Here is a 23,565-nt window from a genome sequence, read left to right as displayed (position 1 = left end):
TGATACCTTTTGCCATTTAGCGATGAATATCACATTTCTTATTTTGACTTGCAAATTATGTACCCAATCACCTGAACTGCAATTATACAAATCCCCTCCGTCCCTATCTGTCCAGTACTCCACCCAGAACAATAAATACATTTTATATAGTATCAAAGATACCCATTTGAATAAGTAATTAATGAATACCCGGAATCCCCACCCAACTCCTCTTCCTATACCTCTCATACTCCTCCCCGAAGAACGCAACCAGGAACTTTTCCTCCCCTAATACCATGAAACCATTAGCACATATTCACAACCAACAACCCAGAAGCAAAAAGAAGAAGGAAGGAAGAAAGAAAGGGGGCAACCCACTCCAAATCCTCCCACTGAAAAACCTCCACAACACAACGGCATACGCGATAAAACACACTCCATTCCCAAGAACCAACTGAGTCCCCAACCCCCACCAAAAGAACCCAAAGTAACTCGGATGTCTCAACACGCTATACACACCCCCAGTCACAAGCACATGTCCTTCCCTTCTGGTAACCTGCACCGTATGATTGAAGTTACTGCCGGCCTGCGCCATGGCCACGCTGCGGATCGTCTGGCCCAGGACCATTAATACCAGACCTAGGCATACTTGGTAGCTCGTGAGTGAGGAAGGGAGGTATAGCGGCACCGGCCGGGAGGTGAAGTATGTATGTGTGAGGAGACATTCGAGGATGGCGGAGCCGTGGGCGATGTGGTAGGTCCAGCCGTTGGAGGTGAGGAGGTAGGCGGAGACGGTGGCGAAGTGGGTGTTGTATGCGGCTGTGGTGTAGTATTCGAGGAAGTGGAAGAGGGAGAGAGAGGAGATGAAGAAGGGGATGCGCCAGAGGGGGGTGTATAGGGGGGGATAGGTGAGGAGGAAGATGGTTAGGGTTGTGGTGAGGCCGAGGACAGTACCGAGGAGGTAGGCGCGGATGGAGATGCCGGAGAGGGATTTCGAGCCGGTGGGAAGGATGGAGGCGTCAGTGGTGGTGTGGTAGCCGTGGTTGTGGTTGTTGTTTGTGGGTGGTGTTGGTCGGTATGGGCGGATGGGTGGTGATGGGGAGGGAGACGGGGAGGGGGGTGAGTGGGACATTGTTGCTGATGTTGTTGTTGTTGCGCGTAATAGAGGATGAGGTTCGTGTAGAGAGAGAACTGCTGGTGCTGTCAAGGGAATATCATGCTGAAGAAGGAACTGGATGGTGTTTATATGGGGAGTTGTGAACAATCGCGGGAGTTTTGGAGAACAATATTAATTGCGATCCAATGCGGAGGAGCTCCGACGGGCGGGCTTCTGATTGGTTGACGGCGGGTACAAAGTAAGTAACTGTCAGATAATGTGATGGGTCGTTGCGCGCTCGGAAAAGTGACTTATTCTACAGGACATCCTTGATGTGTCTTACGGAAAGCTGTATGGATATATGGAGATAGTTGATAGATGCGTTTTGATGCCTACAGCATTGTTCGTGGTACGAGGTAGATGTTGGGGAGTTGTACTTCCTGTTAAGTGACAACTAGGCTGGCGATACGGTGCATCTAACTAGATATGTTGCCTACTACATACAGCTTGCTTTCATGATTACTGTCTTTAGTAGTCTTTATTATGTGTCAATGTAGATCAGTGACAATTGGATTCCCCGTTGCCGCTGATTAGTACGTAGTCACTAAGATCCATCACCCATCAGACGGCCCGTAGTGCTGTTGTGCTCCAACTAAACACCGATCCCACCCCCGCCTTGGTAACGCAACAAAGGAATCACTCTCCGGCTGTCCCATTCAAAATACAACCATGGATCTGCAAGAAAACCGAGAACGCATGCGTCGGGGCGAGCTCTACCATGCGTTCGTCTCCGATCTCACGGCTGATCGAATGCGTTGCGCCAGTGCCTGTCGTCGTTTCAACAATGCAGGCGACGTGTCCCGTCGGCAGTCCATCGAGTTGTGGAAAGAGTAAGTGAACACCATTTGAATCTAATCCACCACGCCGGAATACAACCACGGCAGGCTCCACGCGGATAGAACAATCTTCCACGGCATGACGGATCCAACCGGGGCTGACAAGAACAGCATTGTGGGTGATACCACCCCTCTCCCGCCTCCCAGTCAGGATCCCGCCGAGGAGGATAAGCTCTTACAGAAGTATCCTTGGATCGAGCCTCCCATTCGCATGGACTACGGGTACAATGTGAAGGTGGGAGAAGGCGCCTTTATCAATTTCGACTGTGTCATTATTGATACCTGCTTGGTGACCATTGGGGCGCGCACCTTGTTCGGTCCCAAGGTCAGTCTCTACAGTGGCACGCACCCTCTTGACCCGGCCGTGCGCAATGGAACGGAGGGTCCTGAGTCGGGGAAAGAAATCCATATTGGCGAGGATTGCTGGCTAGCAGGGAATGTGACTGTGTTGCCGGGAGTGACGATCGGAAAAGGTGCGGTTATTGGAGCTGGGAGTGTGGTGACCAAGGTAAGTTGTTCCAGAGACAAAACTTCTTACCATTCCTGATATTAGGTGTGAGGGTACATAGAGATGGTCTTTGCTGACAGGGATGGTTGCCATGTTAGGATGTTCCCGCGTTTCATTTGGCTGTGGGAAACCCGGCGAGAGTGATTCGCAAAATCGAAACTTCGATGAAGGAGTAATTCGAGCATGTTGGTTACTTGATGCTCTCGCAGTGAAGTATCTGCGTAGAGGATGTTTGGTCGTGGTTAAGTTTGCGCTTAGACACCGGAATTTTCCAACGACTGTACATTAATACTAGATATATCATAAATGAGATTTGCCGACTCGGCACAAGTCACACAAGCATTCTTCTTCTACTAGGGTATTAAATCACCATGATCGACAGCGCAGTGGGGACGGAGAAAATGTCCCTGGAAACAGGGCAGAATGGGTTAACAACTTGACCACGGTGCCCCGAGCCGAAACGCACTAGCTACTAACAAAAATAGGGTTGATTTGCTGGCAGTGATGGAATCATGGAAGACAACCCCACGCTAGGAAATGAGCTGGAAAGCTTCAAGTGGAGTTGGGGGGGGGCAATTAAGCTCCAGGGGAAGAGAGGGGCTTCTAGCTCTAGCTGGGTTTGGAGTAGGCAGATGGAGGTTGGGCTCGCCTAAGCGGCGGGGAGGAATGCCATTATGATGTGCCCCTGCAGCTCCCCTGTCTATCCAAGTAACTAGATACAGGTGGCAGGCCGGAGGTAGTACTAGTAGTAGTATACAGGTACTTGGCTGGGTACTTCTGCTTTGATTGTCTTTCGCTGTAGGAGATGGTAGTATTTCCTCGCTATTTGGGGAATTTCTCCTGGGAATGGCAGGTGGGCACGATGGGAATTAAAAGCAGGGGAAAGCCATCGCAAGAAACCGAGGCATGCACGAAATGAAACAAATGTCCGATAGGAACACCTCGACCATAGTTACTAATTACTATGTAACTAACTAGTTATGTCTTCCGGTGGATGACAGAAGTACTGTACCAGCCAACGGTAACACGGGCGTTTGGGTGGAATTCTTGACGAAGAGATCATTGGGATGGGTGGGCGTCTTTGTTTGTTCTGAGCCCAATAACACCGATGAATTTTTTGTTTGATTTTTTTTTTGGAGTGTTAATCCTCTTGTCTGGCAGATACTAGACTACTATTTGGTGCAATTTCTTTTTCTCCCCTCAGAGCGATCTTCGCTTTGTGGGCAGTCCAGACCGTGTCCATTCTTACTCCATGCGTTGAGAAACGAGAGATCCAATACTACGCATACATATGAAAGTTTGTAGCACCTTAAATCCAGCGAACCGGAGTTGAGAGAGCTCCCAGGTAACCAGTAGTACTGCTAGTAGCGATAATCCTACTACTAACTACTAGACTATAGACTACTTACTAGGCAGATGCAATCCTGGCTTTTCCCCCACTCACCAAAGCCTATCCTCTATTCTAGCGCTGCAGGAGAGACCCAAGAAAAAGATGTATCTTGGAGTATCTAGTAAATGATGGACGGAATATCCCGATGTAAAGATTCATTGACCATTCCATGGATTAGATATATATCATGAAAAGAACCAACCAGAAGAAGATCAAAATAGGTCGATAGATAGGAGGTAAGAAAGTTCGTTATCCATCTTTTCCACCCTTCATCCAGGCCGTTCCCCGATTCGCCCTGGACACCCGCCAATCCGTTGCTCCACCGCAACGTCAGAGCTGGAAACCTTTCAGTTCTTCTGCTTTTGCTCATCCTCCATCTCAATTCTTCTCTTGTCGCGTTCTACCTGACCAGCTGCTCCGCACCCCTCCATCTCTCCAGCTAGTAGTAGCTGTTTTTTTTCAGCTTTGGTCGGTCATCGACCTACCCTTCCCCTTTACTTCCTTGGGTGGTCTGAAAATCAGCTAGCTATCACTTCCCCGATCGCTGCCTCTCCCACCCCTCTCAGCCTGGATTCCCAGTTCCCGCATTGTTCTTATCCGCAGCCCCGGCTTGCTCTTCTTCGTCTCGCACATCTCACATACTCCTTCTTCGTGTGCGGGTGTTGACTCTGCCGTCAAGTTTCTCCTTCTTATCAATCGCCCCTAGAGCTAAATTAGATTCAATCCTCCCCGCCTTCATTCACAGTCTTGTCGCGTCCCCCCATCGGCCGGGCTAAGAAAATGTCATGGCAGCTGCCCCGCTAGACAGCTCTAGCACCCCGCCTGAAACAGTCTCCTCGATTGATTCGACGCGTGCCCTCGGTCATCCCATGGAAGAGTCTGATCCTCAATCCACCCGAAAACGCCCTCGTCTTGACAGTGGGAGTGGTACCTGTGAGTCTAGGTCCATTCCCGACGAAACTGCCGCTACTCGATTCCCCAACGACATCCCGGATGCTCCTGCCACAACGGGCCAGGACGCTTCTCCTTCCTCTCGCCCGGCCAGCCGAGTGGTCATCAAGCTGAAGTCCCCGGTGCCCGACAACATGGTGTCTGAGCCTGGTGACTCCCCGATCCAGCCTCCGAGCGGTGATCTTCCCCCCCAGTCCGCAGCCGGCGAGACCGGTCTCGACGCTTCCACCGCCATATCGCTATCATCCTCCGCCACACAGAGCCCGGAGATTGAGGTGGCGGATCTGGAAGATATGGATCAGGAGCCAAATACCTCCAGTTGGAAGCCGCTAGGGGAGGCGATGCGCGAACCGGAAACACCAGAAGTAGTGCAGCTGCATGACCAGCCGCCGCTGACGGAGACATTCCCAAGACTGCTCATAGGAAATGAGTTGCGGGAGAATCTGGAGGAAATCGGTGCGATCATTGAGAAAGGTAGAGCGCTTCTTCTATCATTGCCTTCCGCTGGCTCTTGCCGTGCCCAGACTAACAGTCCTTCTATAGGCTCCCAACACGATATCCCCGTTTTCGTTGCCGTGAAAGCTTGGTTCGATGACGTCGCAAACAACTTGGATCAGTTGACCTATGAAGTGTTGGCGGAGGACCGGGACTTCTGGGAGGAGCTACCCACCCTCGTGGATTGTTTGCTACGCAGAGTGTAAGTGAAGTGTACTGATCAGCTCATATATCCCAAGTACTAACATATGCTTAGCGTGGAGTTCCTGCCGGATGAGGGGCGGGGAGTATGGGCGTGCTTGGAAGAGTTCTTCCTCGATTTCGCTCAATTGGCGGTTCATGTCGTTGACCTAGATACCCTCCTTTTGACCCAGGCTGTGAACGACACAGAGGCCCAAATCTCAGACCCATTATCGAAATCCTACCTGGTGTCACTGGGTTGGCTTCTGCAGCTGGGCAATATTCCGTTTTTCCGCACCATGGAGAATATACATGGGGCGGACGTGGCGAATCTGGTCGCTCGTACGAACGATCAGGTTGCGGCTCCTCCTCTAGATACTATCCAGCATTTGTCCGATCATGCGGCCTGCGTTCTGAATCTTATCACCCGCTGGCCTCAACTTTCGGCGTCTCTGATCTCGATCGTTACTATCGTGCATAATATGATAGACTCGGGGAACGACCGGCGCAGATATCATGTGGATGATGCTCCAACAAATTCCTCCATTTACTCACGTACCATGAGGCGTGCGTACCCATTAATCCGCGCCGCAGATGAAAAATACCAGTTCCACATTACCAAGAAGTCTCCTTGGGTGTCTAGTGAGACGAGTGAATCCATGCTACGCCACATAGCTTCCTCCTACATCACACTATACGCTCGTGATCCAGAACTTGCTTCACAAATCGCGGAAGATCTCGCGATAGAAATACCAGAGGATGCAACCCCCGATGACCGTTCAAGTATCATTCTCTATGGCTGGAAGTTTGGCGTCTTGAAGAAGCACATCATGGATGGACGGATGGAGCTGCGTGTTTATGGCGTGGAAACAATGCAGGCAGACCTCGTCAACATATGGAGGCAATATATCCATAGAAATACCGAAAGCACCGTTCACCCTGTGGTTCAATATCTCGTCGGCTTTCTACGGCAGAATCGGATCGTTGAGTACATTGTGGGAATTGATTCTCACCCTCAGCTTATCAGCAGAAGTGGGAACATTGTCGGGTTTCTGGTCGTCACAGCCACGTATACCGATGCTGATACAGACACGATATGGAAGACAGTGACAGAAAGCCCGGATCCTCGAACCGTATCCGAGGTTCTAGGCATGTTGAGCAAGACGTTCCAGATGCATACTTCGGATTCGCCTGCGTTGATCTATCTGTGCTCAAAGCTGCTAGATCTTCCGTTGGCGCGCTTTGACGCACGAATGGTAGACTTCTGTGAACAATTGCTCCACCAGGTGAGAGAGAAATGCAGCGATAGAAGTCGCCGTGCGTCCCAGGATCGGATCCATGTGGATGCAATTCCACTGCGTCTGTGTGTGCGTTTGATCCGGGAGAGTGCCGGTGCCAATGACTTCCCTGTTGAGCACAAGGCCCCTCTCCAGAAGTTCGCAGCTGCCCAGCTGAGTTCTTTCATGGACATCGGCCTGAGTGAGGTCGACAAAATGGAGATATATGAGCAATGTCTCAAAGACATCGCTGAGATGAATCAGTTCACCGTCGGCAGCATCCAGGCCTTGAACGCCCTTCTTCCAAACAACGATTCTTTGGAACTTCGCAAGCTTGCCGAGGAATTCGACCTGACTCGCTTAGTGACCACGGAGTTGGCGCATACGGTGGACATGAACCAGACAGACTTTGCTGATCCGTTTTCGCTGACTGGGTTTTCGTCAAGGGTCCACATGCTGGCCCGGATCATCGATCTGGTCCCGGACTCAATAACCCCGGACCTTGGTGATTTGCTTTGGCGTAAAGTTTTTATGTCGAAGTCTCTTGCGCAGCAGGGCAGACGTGCCCTCTGGGACATGCTCTGCGGAACTACCCGGTACAGCGCTCAAGCTAACTCATTCATCGAGCGCTGTATTCAAGTCTACCTACCCGAGCTCTCGCCCGCTGAAGACTATCTTCCGGAGGTTCTTCTGTTCGCAAAGCAGACAATTAATTATGAGGTCCGGTTCCACCCCCCATCAATCGCTGGCGAGAATGAGGTGGTAGCAATACCGGGAATGGACCGGATATGGAGCTTTATTCTCACGGCTCCCCCTGGTACAATTGAAACGGACGCGATCACTTTTGCGATTGAGGTTTACCTTGATCATAGCATCATTAACCGGTCTCCACGTTCGGCTGTTGAGGCTACCCACATTGCTCTGGTGGACCGTTGTGTGGACCAGCTCAAGTCTGCGGCGTCGAGGTTGAAGGCATACCGCGACAACTGCAGCACGGCCCAGGACTTATCCATGGACGCAGTTGCATCCGGTAACAATGTCAAGGCGGAGGAGCTCAGATTCAGCCGTTCGTTACTGTTCCTTCGCCGATTTTTACAGGGACTACGGTGTCGTCCTCAATATAGCCCACCGCAAAGCTTGCCTCTCGATTCACCTGGCAAACCAGTCCAAGGGAACGCAATTGATATCCGCTACCAGACGTTCAATGGAGGCACTCAGTCTAAGGTTCGCTCATTGCACATCGGGGATTTGTCCACCGCTGCTGAGCTCGCCGAGACTCTTGTGCGAGTCACTGGTTTTACCAAGTTCAGTACGATCTCTGGTGGACAGAGGATCGATCTACTCGAGAAGCCTGGTATTACCATTCGGGATCTAAAACTTGGTTCGGGGCTCCTTCTTATCCGTCGGGACCCAGAAAGTCGCGAACTGGCCATGACTGGTAGACGACAGTCTCTGACACTGGTGGATTCTGAGGTGCTCAAACACTTTGACGACCTCTACGATCTCCTCGTCCTTGAGGACCATCTAGCGCGTGAGGTGCGAACACTCTGTTCTTTTATCTCTCTCTGATAACAATGTTTTCTCATTACTGATTTATGCATTAGATATATGATTTTCTCGTCGTTTTCCCTCCCCAGGACAGGGTTTTGGAGTTGGTGAAGTCGACGGAGAAGACTGAGGATGAAATGTTCCCTATGGACAAGCCGTTTAGTCTGCTTTACTCAGTCAATGCGCTTTCAGTTTCGTTGCGTGAAGAAGCCCTCGAGGTAAGGGTGCTATGTCCCTGTAGTGTACTTTGGCTAACCGAGGCGCGTTGTTAGGCATCACCAAATCATGACTATGTGTCTCACAGCATTCGCGTCCTAGTCTCTACCTTGTCGCGTTCTGAAATGGCAGGTGGCTTGGAAGTTGGTTCCACCAAGCTTTTATTCGCAACGCACATGGTCGAGTGCCTCCTTTATGCGCTTCTGGTACGACCAGCTATTCCTGGTGAAGCGCCGATAGTCCCGAACCCAACGGCATTGGTTCAACGCCTCTTCCACTTCATGGAAGTTGCGCGGCATCTGCCTATTTCTTCTCCCTCAGAAATAAGCATTGCTAAGCTAATCTGTAACTCGTTCGCCGTCCTGACGGAGGGCTCGGTTCGGGACCTAGGTTTTTGGGAAGCCGTCAAGGAGCAGTCGCACTTTGATGAAATCATTTGTTCACTCCTTGTAAAGGAACATCGTCAACCCATTCGGAAAGGTATTGCTGAGAATATCGCTGTTGCTTGTAGTCCCTCCAAACTACTGAGGAAATCAACGAAGCCAATTGATTCTGAGGCACAAGAGACACAAGACACGCCAGCTCCTGACAATGCCATTCGGATTGAGATGCTTGCAAAGATTTGGAATGCTTTCGACAAGGCTTTCCCTGTGACTCTTGAAAATGCGCCCCAATGCCAGGAATTTTTCGAAATAGCCAATTTGGTTTTCCGCTCTGTTGCTGAGAGGTCGCCTCATGACCTTGCATTCAGCCAATACTTGAAGCAGTGGAGCACTATCATGCTGCGCCATCGAACAGAAGAGGTCAGTCTTCTTTCATACATAGTTGTTGACCCGCTAACTTTTTCCTATAGTTTGTCGGCCGCGAGCCTGTAGACCATCTCATTCTGGGCTTTGCTCGTCTTTTGAGAATATGCCTGGAGCTGGCGAATTCTAATGATACCACAGTTGAGACCTTGTAAGTTTCGCTACCGTTACATCCATGATACTATACTGACTTTGCAGCGATCTCGCCGAGAGCCTATTCGATCAATATCTCTTTCCCGACCTTTCCTCAACCTCTACCGATCTCATTGTGCCTCAAGTTCCTGTCATGCACACACAAACCCGGCAGGAGCTGTATAGTATACTGTGTCAACTCTGCAGGCTCGATGAGAATAATTACTCCACAATTGTGGAGCGTCTTGAGGATATTATTCCGCTAGGTCTGTACTCCTACGTTCTTCCTGCTCTTGTCTGTATCATTGCTGACCGATGTCCCGCTCAACAGACTACACCTACTCTCCCGCATGGGGCTTTGATCGTTACAAAATGCTCCGATCTCCAGAAGGTTATGCGGGGCTCAAGAATCTTTCAAACACCTGCTACCTGAATTCCCTCCTGACTCAGCTTTTCATGAACGTTGGGTTTCGCGACTTCATGCTACAGCTCGATCTTGAGGACCCGGAGGGTTCTCAGAAGCTGCTCTATGAGACGAAGAAGTTGTTTGGGCACATGCAGGAAACCTGGAGCAAGAGCGTTGACTCACAAGCCTTTGTCGACACGATACGCACCTATGACAACGAACCTATCGATGTCACCATCCAGATGGATGTTGACGAGTTTTATAATTTACTTTTCGACAGGTGGGAGGCCCAGATACTAGACGCAGAGAGTAAGAAAAGATTTCGGTCGTTCTACGGCGGACAGTTGGTTCAGCAAATCAAGTCCAAAGAATGCCCCCATATCTCGGAGCGCCTAGAACCGTTCTCTGCCATTCAATGTGAAATCAAAGACAAAGCGAGCCTCGAAGACAGTCTGCAAGCTTATGTTGAGGGAGAGATTATGCAAGGAGGTAAGTGAACGTCTGAACAGATGAGTACGAGGACCCCATACTAACGGTACTTTGTCCGCAGACAACAAGTATTCCTGCACATCATGTGGGCGCCACGTCGATGCCGTCAAACGAGCCTGCTTGAAGGATGTGCCTGATAATCTCATATTTCATTTGAAGCGCTTCGACTTCGACATGGTTACAATGTTGCGAAGCAAGATCAACGATGAATTCCAGTTCCCGGAGTTCATTGATATGAGTCCATTCAAAGTTGAATACCTTTCAGACCAGACGTCTGAGGTAAAGGAGGACATTTTTGAGCTCGTTGGCGTTTTGGTCCACAGTGGTACGGCTGAATCTGGCCACTATTACTCTTACATTCGGGAGAGACCTGCCTCTGGGGCCGGGGGCTCCTGGGTCGAGTTCAATGATTCTGATGTTAGCCGATTTGACCAAGCAAAGATTGCTGACCAGTGTTTCGGTGGCCACAATGACTCCATGCAGCCTTCGGCCATGGGCCAGGTCCGGTTCAACAAGGTGTGGAACGCCTACATGCTATTCTACCAACGTGCTTCTAGCATGGAGGCAGAGAAGGGGATCTACAAACCAACGAAACCTCAACACCCTGTGGGCGTACCATTGCCCAGAGAACTCGCAAACCATATCATGATGGAGAACGAGATTTTCATCCGTGTCTACTGTCTGATGGACCCATACCATGCTCTCTTCGTTCGGTATTTACTTTCGATGCTCCTTGATGAGCAGGGACCCAGGAGTGATGCTAAGGCCAAATTGGACAAGTCTATTATTTTCATTGCCTTGGATACACTCGAACAGTTACTCTCAAGGTCAAGGGAACCATTAGGCCTGGACGCGTTTGTAACACTGATATTCACTGTCATTGGCGACGTACCAAAGGCGGCTTACAGAGTCATGCAGTGGTTCGAAGACAAGCCATCAGCAACCCGCAATTTGGTCCTAAGGAGCCCCCATCCCGCCGTCCGCAGCAACTCGATAAGGCTCATAATTTGCTCCCTTTCAAAACTCCAGGGTCTCCAGAAAGGCGCAAGTGATGAGGATATCGAGAAGGAAATATGGCAGATGAGATACTCGAATAGCTTTGAGAATGTGGTGCGAACTTTGGAAAGCCTGTGGCCAACACTGCATACCGCCAGCCGCTCTTGGGATGATTATTTCGAGTTCTTGTCGATGCTTGCAAACTTTGGGCAATACGAAGCTGGCATAGTGCTCAACAACGGGTTTCTCCTCAAATGCCTCGAAATCGTCTGGCTTGACCACGAGGACTCAAAGCGGCTGAGACGGCAGTACGCTTTCATCATCAAGTTCATGGAGAAAGGCAGACGATTCTCATACAAACGGCTCATGGATCTCCTAGCGTACCTATTAGCACGCATTGATCTCACTGTGCCGCCCAGTCAAGATGACAAACGACGAGCCTTGCCAGATGGCAGGTACACTCTTACGATGTCGGAGGCCGTCTTCATCAGGCCTCTGGGGAAGAGTAAAGAGTTGTCATTTCTGACAACGGTTCTCACGCATAACAGCAGTCCGCCGGCAAGCAGGAATATCGTTACTCTATTCGTGGACGCAGAGCCCGATGCTGGCCTTATGGACCCAATTTGCAAAACCCTGGAAGAAGGCCTCAGGCTGGCACCGGCCAGTCTTTGCGCTCCATTCTTAGAGGCAACCTTGATATTCTGTCGGCGAGGTCCTAACGAGGCTAGAATTGTCAGCCTCATTGACTTTGTCGCCAAAGGAGTTGATTCTATCAATGACAGCGGTGGCAGGGAGCATATTGTGTTCTTCACGAGCCTAATGGGTAGCCGCAATGAGAGGCTTGGATTGAATGAAGCTTGGTTCCTGAACCATCTCATCGATATGATTCCCGAGTGGGCTCCTCCCTTGCTAACTTTCCCCGATAGAGGGGTTCGAAACATGACGCTGGACGTCCTTCGACAAATCCTGTTCAGCGGCGAGGCGGAAGAGGTAGGCGACGAGTGGCAGACACGCCAGGCCGAAGTAGCCAAAAATCTAGTGCATGCAAGCATCAGCCGATTGCGGAAAGCATATGTCAACGTCCCAGGGTCTGGAATCGAACCCAGGGCTATAGAGTCCATCCGCACCGTGGTGGAACATTGCTTAAGTACGTATTTTGGTGACAGTGAAGAAGACCAGGAGGCTATTCTGCAAGCCCAGGGTATGTTGCTCCCAGAATTATAGTCATGTTGTTTTGTTACTAATAGGAGACTACAGAAACCATTGCAGCTGTTGAGGACCTGATTGCCGACGTTCCCGAAGAGTTGGCATCTGGTGAGTTGTTATTGCATTTTCCATCCGACTCCAGTTCAGCCACTGACCCTCTCTCTTGCAGAAGATTGGGAGGATAACTCCGTTATGGCCAGTGATTCGGAGATGGGACTGGCAGGATCTCCGTGAGACCTGCGTCCGGTGACCTCCCCGCGGTGGTTCATTGTATCACATATGAGAGACGAATTTATGATAAAACGCTTTTTTGTGTGGTTCTGGCCTGCATTTACCGGCGTTTTCTTCTCGCTCGGCTCTAATAGATTTGGGCCTTTGCTTCTGTTCCGGCTAATGTTGCGTTGTGTGTTGACTTGTATTCTCTTTTCGCTCCAAACCTTTTTCTGTTTCCATGGCATGTGTTAATGCAAGGGGTGACTTTGACTGGCGGGTTTACAGGGACGGTCTACTATGTGCTTTCTTGGGGGAAGCTAGTTTTTACAATTCTTTCAATGATGATGATTCATAGGCTTGCGTTACCGGGACGCCAAAGTCGAACTCCGTGAGCAGCTGCTTGGTGTGTGCGGTCTGATAGATATGTGGTTTTTGCCCTTTCTCTAGAAGAGTCTGAACTTAGAGAGACGTAAACAGACTTCCCTAACTGCCCGGTCTTTCTTTTGTCCTCCACAAGTGGTCTTGGCTTTTGGTTAACTGGTTCTAGATTACCACAGGGCTACCTTCAGTAGGCAATCAATCCCATTATTCTGTTTCAGAGTCCATGCTGACTAAATGAGCAACTTTTCAGCCAACTCAGAGCCATACACGCATGTTTTACTATCTTCTTTAATATACAGGCGGTACGTCATTACATAGCAATTAAAGCAAATCATAATTCTATTCCCAGGCTATAAAACCAGTAGGCTCTTCACCCCCTCGTATATAGATTATAGGGGTCTATCAGGGAAAACCAGTAGGAAAAATCACATAGAGATTCTCTTACGCGCTCGATATAGAGACAGTGAGAGGGAGGATTATGATTAAAAACTATACTCTATAGACCCTCTATAAATCTTCCTCCTGGCACTAGATATATATAAAAAAGAGCCCACCCCTCCAACGTGATCCCCCGTAGGGTTGGTGGCCGCGGGATTCACCCACTATACTTTGTATATAGATGTGGGTAGGAAAGCACTAGCAGACATCATCTCTTCAGTGTCTGCCAGAAAGTCACCACTCGACTATCCGGCCACCGGGCTACCTTCAGTGGACTGATATTGATGACCGCCAATCTTGATCCGAGCCTCACGCAGTGACTGATCTCCAATCAACCATGTTAATATAGCAGGATGTAGCCGAGTAGTATCGAGTCGGTCATATTCCTTGCCTAAAATTGCCAAATGCTAACTGACAGACGTCCATCTTTCTTAATACTATACACGTTATTTGGTCTGTTCGAGCCCACTGGTCTGGTTAGATGTGAGCTAAAAAATGGCTTCACCGTCTGAAGTAGAAATATGACCTGCAATCGCCATTACGATTACCAGATCTCGGACACAGCTCGCAGTTCTTGAAGCAATCACGTAGGGGTATGCCATGTAGGAATTTGCCGATAACACAGCAGACTATTCAACTAAACGGGGATAGAGGACCATGAACTTGTCACGAATCATCGACTAGTTACCACCTACAAGTCACCATTGTCTGGTTTCGCTCCTCCCCACTTCTTTCTCCTTAAGTTGACTGTATACTTGTTATCATAGTTTCGATGCACGTAGCCTTCCTGGGACTGGAATATGGGGTGGTTGGAGCATTCAACATTGGATTTAACCTCCGTGGGCATGATTCTGAGGTCTGAGTGACTTGGCTTAGATTATGGATTGGGGAACACTCGTGTGTGAGTATTGCTTGGGTATCTACATGAATCTTAGAAGACTGTTTGTTGACACAATTCACTCACTCTAGGCTCACTCCGTTGGTTATCTCTCGACCTGGGTGTTAAAGATCGCTCTTCCCTTATGGCTATCTCAAACGCGTCTCACTTAGACTGCGCTTCAACTTATCGCTTATTCCGTTATTAATACGGCTTTCTTGTTTTTCATCTTCGACTCTTGTGGTCACTCGACGTGAGCTATATCCTAAAAGCCGAAGATATATCCCAGCTCTTTATGTTGAATAAACTCAACCACTATATATCGACAGATATCCTCTTGATCAAGCATCTCATGCTTGCCAGGTTGCTGAACAGTATTAGCTGCCGAGACAGCTAATGGCCAGCCAAGCCGCGAAGAAATGGATATCTCTATAGAGATGGGACATTAGAGATCCTCATGCACAATGTACCATCTCCACCCTCTGATGGGGTCAGAAAAGGAGTTGGAGCAACTCCTCAAGAAAATAAGTTATATATCGCCATATAGTTATCGGTATCTTGATCATATAAGCGATCTAGGTTTTATGAGTTTTTATTCATAAACCCCAGTGAATCTGGGAAAGCTCTATAGGGAGGCAAATGAAAGAAAGATATAGCAACGCTTTCCCAAAATACCGTCGTCGAACTTTTTCCCATCCGACGATATGGGAACGAAGAATCCGACAGAGCATTTTGGCTGCATTTCACGCCGATTTATCAACATCATGGCTATCCTAGTCTGGGTGGGCCGGTCCCTATCCCCAATCCCCAGGTTGAGAAAACTGAAAAAGCTATCGAAGCAGCTGGTAAAGACCTACTGGCAAAAAAGCGCGCCACATTTTATAATCATTTATAAAAAAAAAAAAAATATCTGGCTCAGTTCTGGAACAGTGTTGTTACAGACTTGTTTCCACACTTATTGTGGAACCAGAAGATCCTGACTGAACAGGTTGGGGCTCTTCTCCAATCAAGAGGTTAACGCTTCGGCTTTGTCAGCCTTTTCACTTTAAAGAAGAAAATCCATGCCTCTTAAATGGGAGCCTTGAGCGTCCCTGCAACGTCACAGCATATAGGTGTGCTGTTGTGAGGACAGGTTTTTCTTCAAGAAAAGCATTTATCATGTCGTCGGTAAGCCAGCGGGGACGCGGTTGGTTGTTCTGGCGAGCGACTGCACCATTTGACTGAAATTATGCTGGAAGCATTTACTATATGGTCAGGTAGTTCAGTCAAGGTATGACCTGAACCATGTCCAATCGATGGGCCTAACTCCACGCCGCCTAAAATCTCGTGGTTTCGATACTCGAAGATAGTAGTAATTCTACTTAAGTCGAAAAATCCTGCGACGGAGTATCGATGGACGCAGACATCAGCAGACCTTCCTTTCTGAAGCGTTGCGGCACTGGCACCCTCATCAATGTGGATGATAAAGGTCAGGCTGCCCGAATTCTGGTATCATCTGCGATCTTGCTTAATGCAGTAAGTCACTTTATAAAGGATTTTGTCGTTCCTGCTTATGCGAAGCTATTTGCGATCAAATTTCAGACATTCGGGATGGGACGTGCCTTTTAGCAGTGATGAAGTGATTCCCGAGGGTGCGGAAAAGAACAGTAGTACGTTAATATATCGAACGGGCTTTCAGACATGAAATTTCATTCATAGACTGGTCTAGCAGAAGATAGGAAATGGGCGAGAAATGCGCCTGTGATAACAGCTGTGCTACTAAGTCGTCAGTTATCCTGTCTACTATCTATCTATCTATCTGTTCTTCCGGAGAAGCCGAATATAAGAACTATAAACAGCAGGATTAGGTAGTATATGATGAGCTTGTCAGTATATATCCATGTCACACACACTATACTCAGTAGTGAGATGATTGTATGATACTTTGCTTGATTATCGAAGTGATGAACAAATAGTTTCACCAATTGTATGCCCAATAAGGTCCCTACTGGCAGTCGAATAGACACACTACCCTCTGTTTGATACGTGATATTGCTCAAGTGATGGTTCCTATACAGATGAGACGTGTGGGCATTTTATCCACTTCTCCAGAAGGGACAGCTAAGTTCTAATTTTACATTCATCTATCATACGTCCTGGCCGTGAAGACATTTGAAATAAAGGGGGGAGGAGGGCGCCAGCGCCCATACCAAGATGCGAGATTCAAAGTCATGGAGAAACTGAATATTACACATCTTCAAACTCCTCATCATCGTCCTCATCCGACTCTTCTTCTTTCTTGACCTCCGGCTCGGTCTTGATCTTCTTCGCCGTCGGCCCGTCATCCCCGCCGGTAGCTGGCGTCGCCGCCGCCGTTGTCTGAGACGTACTGACGCTCGAGTAATCCGTATCCAACTCCCGCTTGATACCCACGGAAGACGTAGTCGAATTCTGCTGCATTGGCGCACTAGTAGGGCCCCCACCTGGTGCAGGCGTAGCAGTAACAGCAGGAGAAGCAGCCGCATCACTGGCAGACACACCACCCACGTCCTCGAACTCATCGAACTCATCCGAGTCCTCGTCCGCACTACTTGCGTCTTCTTGCGCCTGGAGGGCCTTCTCGCGCTCCATTTCAGCATAGTATGCCGCGACCTTGTCGTCCAGGCCATTGATTTCCGCTTTCCGGTCTTCGTCTTCGGCCTTGATCTCCGATTTGATGTCGACGTCGGTCTCAGACTTGATCTGCGGCCCGTTGCCCACGGACGTGGACACTGTGGAATGGGTATGCCAGACTGGCAGGGCATTCTGTTTCTCGACTGCCGCTTTGCGCGCCGCTTCGGCAGCTTGTTCGGCGGCGGATTTCTCTTCGCTGGAGGTGAGAGAGATTTCGAGGGCGGTAGCGTCGGTCTTTGTGTTGCCGCGGACGGCTTCTTGTTGGTTCTTCGAGGGCACGATGACTGCTGCTCGCGTGGGGTGGATCTGCTGGTTCCGAACGACGTCAATTTTATGGTCCCAGGCTGTGTCGAAGTCGTTGGGGGGAATTTCGACGGAGTCAATTTGTTTGAGGAGTTTGAGCATCGTGTCCAGTTGGTTCATTAGTTTGCTGTTTTTCTCGTGTCCGGTTCTGTCGATTCCCTCGGCGCCTTTGACGTCTTCGGTACGTTCCAGGATCGCCCCGCAGTTCTGGCATTCGAAGCCTTCTTCATTGTAGAGACTTAGGACGTCAAGTTCAGTCCATTCGGAACCGCAGCGCAGGCAAATGTATTCTTTGCGCTCTTGGCTTGGTGTGTATTGGGCTTTTATTGTGGAGGTTAGTTTCGAGACTTTGTATTTTATCGCGTCGACGACGGGATGCAGCGGGATGTAGTAGTATTCGCGGTTCACGGGGCGTGTTGAGCCGTCTCGGATTTCGGCGCGTGTGCTCCTATTGTTGGGTTGGGTGTTAGTGAGGGTGGCTTCTTTTTCATGGTAGTAGATGGTGGTAGGTGTAAGCATACACGGAGATGAGCCGGTCTTCGCGCAACTTGGCGCATAGTTTGCGTAGGTCTTTTTGTTGCATGCCTAGAAGAAAGGCGAGGTCTTCGGCGTGCAGACTATATGATCATATGGTTAGTATGGAGGTGTTCACTGCGATGCGATGATGTCGGTGCGGGACGTACACGGAGTGGATGAAGAGCGCATCTACTACGAGGATGTGGCGGGTCTCGTAGAAGGCGCGCACGACGCTGCGGATGAGAGTGTTTGCGAGATCCATGGTAGCTGAAGTAATTGTAGAGTTTCTTTAGGAGTGCAAGATAGAATACAAAAGAGGAATAGTGAGGTGGTGGTCAAGCTGGAGATTATGTCGGCGCAACCGGCGCAAATGTCCTTCTTGTCTTCGGGTCTCAAGCTCGGCGCTGCAAGGTCACCATGCTTTGTTGGAGAACTGCTGGTTGGGCGGAGATAACGAGAGTTCGATTATAGTATATATTAGGTCGGTAGATACCGCGCAGGGATGGTGGAGAGATTGACTGGCGCGAGATGACAGAGAAGACGAGGTTTGAATGGATAAAGCCGGCGGAGGTCATTGACACCTGAGGCAGTAATGCAGTGTTCTGCCTGGGGCATAGGCCTCCCCGCAATCGGACTAGCGCCGAGATAGAAATGCGGCAACAGAAAGAAAAGGCGAGCAGAAAAGCGCATCGACAAGCAGCTTTTCCCATGCCGGTCCACGTTGTCCTGCGACGCTCTTTGGCCCCCCATCTAGCAAGTTTTGGTGCGCGTATTCCTCTGCGTAACCCCCAAGCACGGTTTTATTCTCCCGACTACCTGCGCTCGCTGAAGGCCCGTCGCATCCCATGGACAATAACGAAGGAAGACCTCCGCAAGCCGGAGGCGGAGCTGATCGAGGTCGTAAGAAGCGGAATCTGGGACGATCCGAGTGGAGGTATGTTGTGCAAATCTCCGGTCCGGCATGTTTGGTTGAGCAATTGATTGTCTGACTTCCAGCTAACCCAGAAAGTCGGCAAATGGTAGATAAGAGAGCCCGCCACGATGCTCAGCAGGAAGCGAAACGGCGCAAGATCGAGAACGGAGAGGAGGTCAAGGCTCCTGTATATGCGACACAATTCTCTCAGGAGGATATCGAGAGCGAGCAGCGCCGCCCTAAGAAGAAGGTCGCCGTGCTGCTGGGATATTCGGGAACCGGTTATAAGGGCATGCAATTGTATGATTAGGGTCCCTTGAAGTTGATTTGAAAGCATAGGGACTGATACTGATTGCCGGTAGGAGTGAGACGGAGAAGACTATTGAAGGAGAGCTGTTTGCGGCTTTTGTGGCGGCTGGCGCCATCTCCAAGGCCAACGCAACCGATCCGAAGAAGTCATCGCTGGTGCGGTGCGCGCGTACCGACAAGGGTGTCCATGCTGCAGGAAACATTGTCTCCCTGAAGCTGATCGTCGAAGATGAAGACATCATTCAGAAGATCAACGAGAAACTCAGCTCGCAGATTCGCGTATGGGACATCCTCGTCACGAACAAGTCGTTCAGCAGTTATCAGCTGTGCGACTCTCGCATCTACGAATACCTCATCCCAACACACTGTTTCCTGCCGCCTCACCCCAGCACCTACCTCGGTAAGAAGCTCGTCGAGTACGCCGAAAAGGAGGGCGACATGGAGGGTTACAAGGCGCGACAGGAAGAGGTGGCGAGCTACTGGGACGAGACCGATGAGAAGTACGTCCGTCCAATCCTCGAAAATACGCCCGAGGAGATTCGCAAGCTCGTTGAGAAGGTCCTCCATCTGAACGACGAGGACCAGTCCGCGCAGGACGAAATGTTCCAGACGCAAGACAAGCCTGCAACAGAGGAAGCCACGACATCCACCGAACAGCCATCCGCCTCTGAAGAAAAGCCTGCAGATGCCGAAAAGGACGAGGCTGAAGAAGCCCGCCGACGTCAAATCTTCGAGACCGTCAAGGCCGTCAAAGCCGCCTATCTCCAAGCCAAGAAGGCCTACCGAATCCCAGCCCAACGCTTGGCCCGCGTGCAAGAAGCCCTAGACAAGTACGTCGGCACGAATAACTTCTTCAACTACACGATCCAAAAGACACATGCCGACCCGTCTTCGAAACGCCACATCAAGTCCTTCAAAATGGCCGAAAAACCCATCATCATCAACGGCACGGAGTGGCTCAGCCTCAAGGTTCACGGCCAAAGTTTCATGATGCATCAGATCCGCAAGATGGTCGCCATGGCTGCCATGGTCGTGCGCTGCGGCTGTGATCCCCAGCGCATCGTCGACACCTACGGCCCCAATAAGATCGCCATCCCCAAGGCGCCCGGTCTGGGCCTACTTCTTGAACGTCCCGTCTTCGACTCGTACAACCGGAAGACCCATGAGACCGGCAAAGACCCCATTGACTTTGACAAGCATGCCGATACTATCAATGAATTCAAGCAGCGTGAGATCTACGATCGGATCTTCCGTGAGGAAGAAGAAACTCATGCGTATGTTTATTCTCCCCCCATCCCCTGTTTGCAATTAATCATTGACTTCGAACTAACCATTCTATCCTCTGTTTAGTTTCTCCGCTTTCTTCGGGCACCTCGATCACTACTCCCAGGAGGAATTCCTCTACGTCACGTCGGGTGGTATCCCCGCAGCCAGACTGGTCTCGGTGCCTGCTAACGGCACGGAGGACAAGAAGTCGCAGCGCGAGGCGTTGGCGGAGGTTGAGGGTGGCGCATCGGAGGATGAGGGTGCTCCCCCGAATGGAGGAGAAGAGGGGGGTTAGATATATATAGCCTTTGACAAGGAGTGGCTGATGTGTTAGATATGTATGTATAAAAGCCATTGCTATTCAGTAGCTATCATGGTATATCTTTCTCAAAAGTCACCAACTAAGAAGCAAGAAAGAGGAGAGGATGGCATAAATCGCCCCTAAAAAGATCATCATATCATTCTGGCTGAGTTTCTGGTTCTAGTTCTCCTGTAGTTTATGTAGCACATGAATCCTTTCGAAATTTGGAGACTCTAGACGATATTATGTGGTCTTGATAGACAGTGTAGACCACACACCCAAGTCCTTGTTATTAGATTGCGATGCCCTTTGCATATGCATCCATATACTTGCCCAAAGATGCGTCTGTAGCCATTGAGGGTTAGCCGACTGAATAATTGATTGAGAGGTTTGAAAAGGCCCGGGATCAGGCCAGTGGCAACGTACAAACAGACACGGCCTCGTTAAGCGCGTCCTTCATATAGTCGGGTGCATTCTGCATGGCCACATCAATTAGCCACTGCAATTGTACATGTTTTGAATTCTTACTCAGGGAGAGATTATCGTACCGCCATATCGGCACCGCTCTGCAGCCAACCTTTGATTTCCTCTGCATCGGCCTGCACTACCGTCCAGTAGCTCTGAAGGACCTTGACATTTTGCTGGAATACGGTGAATTGCTCATCGCCCAAGGTCTCCAGGCCAGTGCGAGCTTGATCAATAGCATCGATCTCGGCATTTTTATCCTTGATCTGCTGGTTTTTCGCGTCAATCTCATTTTGTATAACTGTAGACAGGATTTTATAAGTTTCAAAATGTCACATCAATAAAGGAGTGTCTGAGAAAGGCTGACTTACTACCCATGGAAATGGCTATTCCGGCCACTGCAGCAGCTGTGGCTCCCGCGAAAATCAGACCACCGATCTGTTAATCCATGTTAGTTATATTCTTCTCCTCGATCTGTTACAAAAAAATAAAAATATAAAGATATGCAAGTAACGAGGGAGCAGAGAGAGGAAGAAGCATATCCGGTCTGCGTAGTGCACCTACCAAAATAAATGGAGCAACAGGTCCTGACAAGGCAAGTCCGATACCAGCTGCTGCCAGCCCAACTCCCAGGCCGACACCAAGGGCCAATAGAGATATACGCAGCTTGGCCAACTTGTCGTTCAGGTCGCTGATGTCTGCAAGTAGGTCCGCTATATCCTGTCTCAGTTCCCCCTGTTTATCTTTACCCCATTGACCGAACTGAGCTTTGAACACGATAAAATCGTTGACTAGGGCATCGAAATCTTTATTAAGCTGCTCGCCCTGCGCCCGGAACCCTTCTGCTCTCTATAGTGAGCAAATCAGTCAGCTCGCCGACAAATCACATGCATATTTGGTATGGGTCACTGACCGCAATGAATTTTTCGATTTGTTCCAGCCGTTGTTCCACAGTTAGACTCTCATCAGAACATAGCGGAATAATCAGCTTATCGAAGCCTGGAGTTGCCGGGGGTGGTCAGCGCAAGAAAGAGTAGGATGGATGCAGAGCAGACAAAACTTACTGGAGCCATACTGACTGATGTCCGCTGCTAATTTCCGGCTAGTGGTGAGGACATCGTTGTATTTCTTGCAAAGATGAAGTCAATCAGCATCGATGGTTTGTGGCACATGTCCTACAAAGAGACAAGAGAAACTGTAGTAGAAAGAAAAGAAAGACCAGAGAGGTTGCATAGGCCGTCCGTACATACAGATTTATTGTCATTCAACTGCACCAGGAAGTCCGTCTGTTCGAGCTGATCAATTTCGGCAATCTTCACTTGCAACGCTGTGAACGAGCCATCAATCGCCACGACTGCAGCACTGGCAGCACTTGCGTCCTCTTGCATCTTGGCAATTGTGTCCTCCCTGGACATGGTCTTTGCGGCACCCAGCGACAACTTTTTCTTATCATCCTCAGTCTTGATGGGATTGTTGGCCTCGGCGCCGTCGCTGAGAACAGTTCGCTCCGCTTCGGTGAGCGATGTCGCTACGTCCAGATACTTCTGGGGCGTCGGGTCACTGCCCACCAGCTGGTTAACTTTGTTGGCGACCTCCTCATACGAGGGTGGGGAGTCCCCAGCCACGTAGGTAGGAGGAGGAACAGTTGTGGTGGCCATTGCGAGACGGTGGTGGATTGAAAAGTGTAGCGAGAAGAGAGGTTCAACTGGAAATAGATGGATTAGCTTGCGATGGAGTATGTTTTCCGAAACAATGCGAGAGAATGATGACTTGGGCGATAGGAAGAGGTTGCAGGACTCCTTTTTGGCTACCTTATATACTACAGCCATCGCTCGCTCAGTCTCTTTCCTCTCTCCAAACGAGGAGGTGGCAAGTCTGCCTGAATGTCCTTTTCGAAAAGCGTCATTCCATGCACACCCCTCAAGCTGAGGTGCCTCGGGCTTGCAGTGTATGTCGGTTAGCAAGGGTCGGGTCGAGGAGAAATATGGCAAGGATGATAGTTGAGGGGGAAGCAGCTGAATCCGCCAGGTCCCCATGTCACATGTCACCTGCACTACCAAGACACAGCTGAGGTTCGACAGACACCCAACATTTCTGAGGTTATGTCCTGTTTCTCTCTTTGCCACCTGTTTAGTTAAAAAGTAATTGAACTACAAGGGATGCTCTAGAACAGAACCATTAAACCGGAGGGTGCGCACGAGATGTGGCAATTGAGTTCAACATGCAGCTCCATACGTGACCTCTCGGAACACTACATACTACGTACACACGTGTGAGGAATTAGACTGGCTTGCTTTCCAATGACCAAGAAGGAAGAGCTAATGACTTGCAAGCATGACCAACAGTGACGTGGTGTATGT

The 23,565-nt window shown here is 49.7% G+C and overlaps 7 protein-coding genes across 7 annotated transcripts; 4 read left to right on the top strand and 3 right to left on the bottom strand.

Moving 5' to 3' along the window:
* Positions 1-178: 178 nt before the first annotated feature.
* Positions 179-1,111, bottom strand: ASPBRDRAFT_135696 (protein-S-isoprenylcysteine carboxyl O-methyltransferase; the record flags this gene model as incomplete). Its single annotated transcript, XM_067618717.1, has 2 exons — positions 179-267; positions 358-1,111. 2 exons carry the CDS (start codon positions 1,109-1,111, stop codon positions 179-181), a joined length of 843 nt encoding a protein of 280 aa, XP_067474672.1.
* A 693-nt stretch (positions 1,112-1,804) lies between these two features.
* Positions 1,805-2,655, top strand: ASPBRDRAFT_135832 (sugar O-acetyltransferase; the record flags this gene model as incomplete). Its single annotated transcript, XM_067618730.1, has 3 exons — positions 1,805-1,965; positions 2,083-2,428; positions 2,578-2,655. The coding sequence occupies 3 exons, from the start codon at positions 1,805-1,807 to the stop codon at positions 2,653-2,655; spliced, it is 585 nt and encodes a 194-aa protein (XP_067474671.1).
* A 1,792-nt stretch (positions 2,656-4,447) lies between these two features.
* On the top strand, positions 4,448-13,100 carry ASPBRDRAFT_341882 (putative ubiquitin C-terminal hydrolase). The gene is made up of 11 exons (XM_067623200.1): positions 4,448-5,294; positions 5,364-5,517; positions 5,572-8,308; positions 8,377-8,538; positions 8,593-9,339; positions 9,390-9,493; positions 9,541-9,740; positions 9,806-10,369; positions 10,431-12,566; positions 12,623-12,679; positions 12,741-13,100. Exons 1-11 carry the CDS (start codon positions 4,655-4,657, stop codon positions 12,803-12,805), a joined length of 7,566 nt encoding a protein of 2,521 aa, XP_067474670.1. The 5' UTR covers positions 4,448-4,654; the 3' UTR covers positions 12,806-13,100.
* A 2,496-nt stretch (positions 13,101-15,596) lies between these two features.
* On the top strand, positions 15,597-16,292 carry ASPBRDRAFT_47954 (uncharacterized protein). Its single transcript, XM_067625989.1, has one exon. The coding sequence runs from the start codon at positions 15,873-15,875 to the stop codon at positions 16,086-16,088; it is 216 nt and encodes a 71-aa protein (XP_067474669.1). The 5' UTR covers positions 15,597-15,872; the 3' UTR covers positions 16,089-16,292.
* A 414-nt stretch (positions 16,293-16,706) lies between these two features.
* ASPBRDRAFT_135928 (putative transcription factor TFIIE complex alpha subunit) lies at positions 16,707-18,213 on the bottom strand (the record flags this gene model as incomplete). Its single annotated transcript, XM_067618740.1, has 3 exons — positions 16,707-17,883; positions 17,957-18,052; positions 18,119-18,213. The coding sequence occupies 3 exons, from the start codon at positions 18,211-18,213 to the stop codon at positions 16,707-16,709; spliced, it is 1,368 nt and encodes a 455-aa protein (XP_067474668.1).
* A 446-nt stretch (positions 18,214-18,659) lies between these two features.
* On the top strand, positions 18,660-20,734 carry ASPBRDRAFT_135856 (pseudouridine synthase PUS2; the record flags this gene model as incomplete). Its single annotated transcript, XM_067618734.1, has 4 exons — positions 18,660-18,885; positions 18,957-19,164; positions 19,227-20,447; positions 20,524-20,734. 4 exons carry the CDS (start codon positions 18,660-18,662, stop codon positions 20,732-20,734), a joined length of 1,866 nt encoding a protein of 621 aa, XP_067474667.1.
* A 298-nt stretch (positions 20,735-21,032) lies between these two features.
* ASPBRDRAFT_34267 (uncharacterized protein) lies at positions 21,033-22,863 on the bottom strand (the record flags this gene model as incomplete). Its single annotated transcript, XM_067623209.1, has 8 exons — positions 21,033-21,085; positions 21,167-21,239; positions 21,289-21,506; positions 21,577-21,643; positions 21,770-22,054; positions 22,119-22,204; positions 22,270-22,333; positions 22,456-22,863. The coding sequence occupies 8 exons, from the start codon at positions 22,861-22,863 to the stop codon at positions 21,033-21,035; spliced, it is 1,254 nt and encodes a 417-aa protein (XP_067474666.1).
* Between the last annotated feature and the right edge of the window lie 702 nt (positions 22,864-23,565).

Source organism: Aspergillus brasiliensis, assembly GCF_001889945.1.
Source record: "Aspergillus brasiliensis CBS 101740 unplaced genomic scaffold ASPBRscaffold_16, whole genome shotgun sequence".
Lineage (NCBI taxonomy): Eukaryota > Fungi > Ascomycota > Eurotiomycetes > Eurotiales > Aspergillaceae > Aspergillus > Aspergillus brasiliensis.
Note: the sequence above shows the minus strand (reverse complement) of the source record. Positions and strands in the feature narration are given on the sequence as shown.

Excerpts from the sequence above, each read along its gene's own strand:
- ASPBRDRAFT_341882 (XM_067623200.1), top strand. The coding sequence starts at position 4,655 with ATGGCAGCTGCCCCGCTAGACAGCTCTAGCACCCCGCCTGAAACAGTC. Across the intron at positions 9,340-9,389 it reads TGCGCCATCGAACAGAAGAG|TTTGTCGGCCGCGAGCCTGT; the intron begins GTCAGTCTTCTT and ends TTTTTCCTATAG. Across the intron at positions 12,680-12,740 it reads TCCCGAAGAGTTGGCATCTG|AAGATTGGGAGGATAACTCC; the intron begins GTGAGTTGTTAT and ends TCTCTCTTGCAG.
- ASPBRDRAFT_47954 (XM_067625989.1), top strand. The coding sequence starts at position 15,873 with ATGGACGCAGACATCAGCAGACCTTCCTTTCTGAAGCGTTGCGGCACT.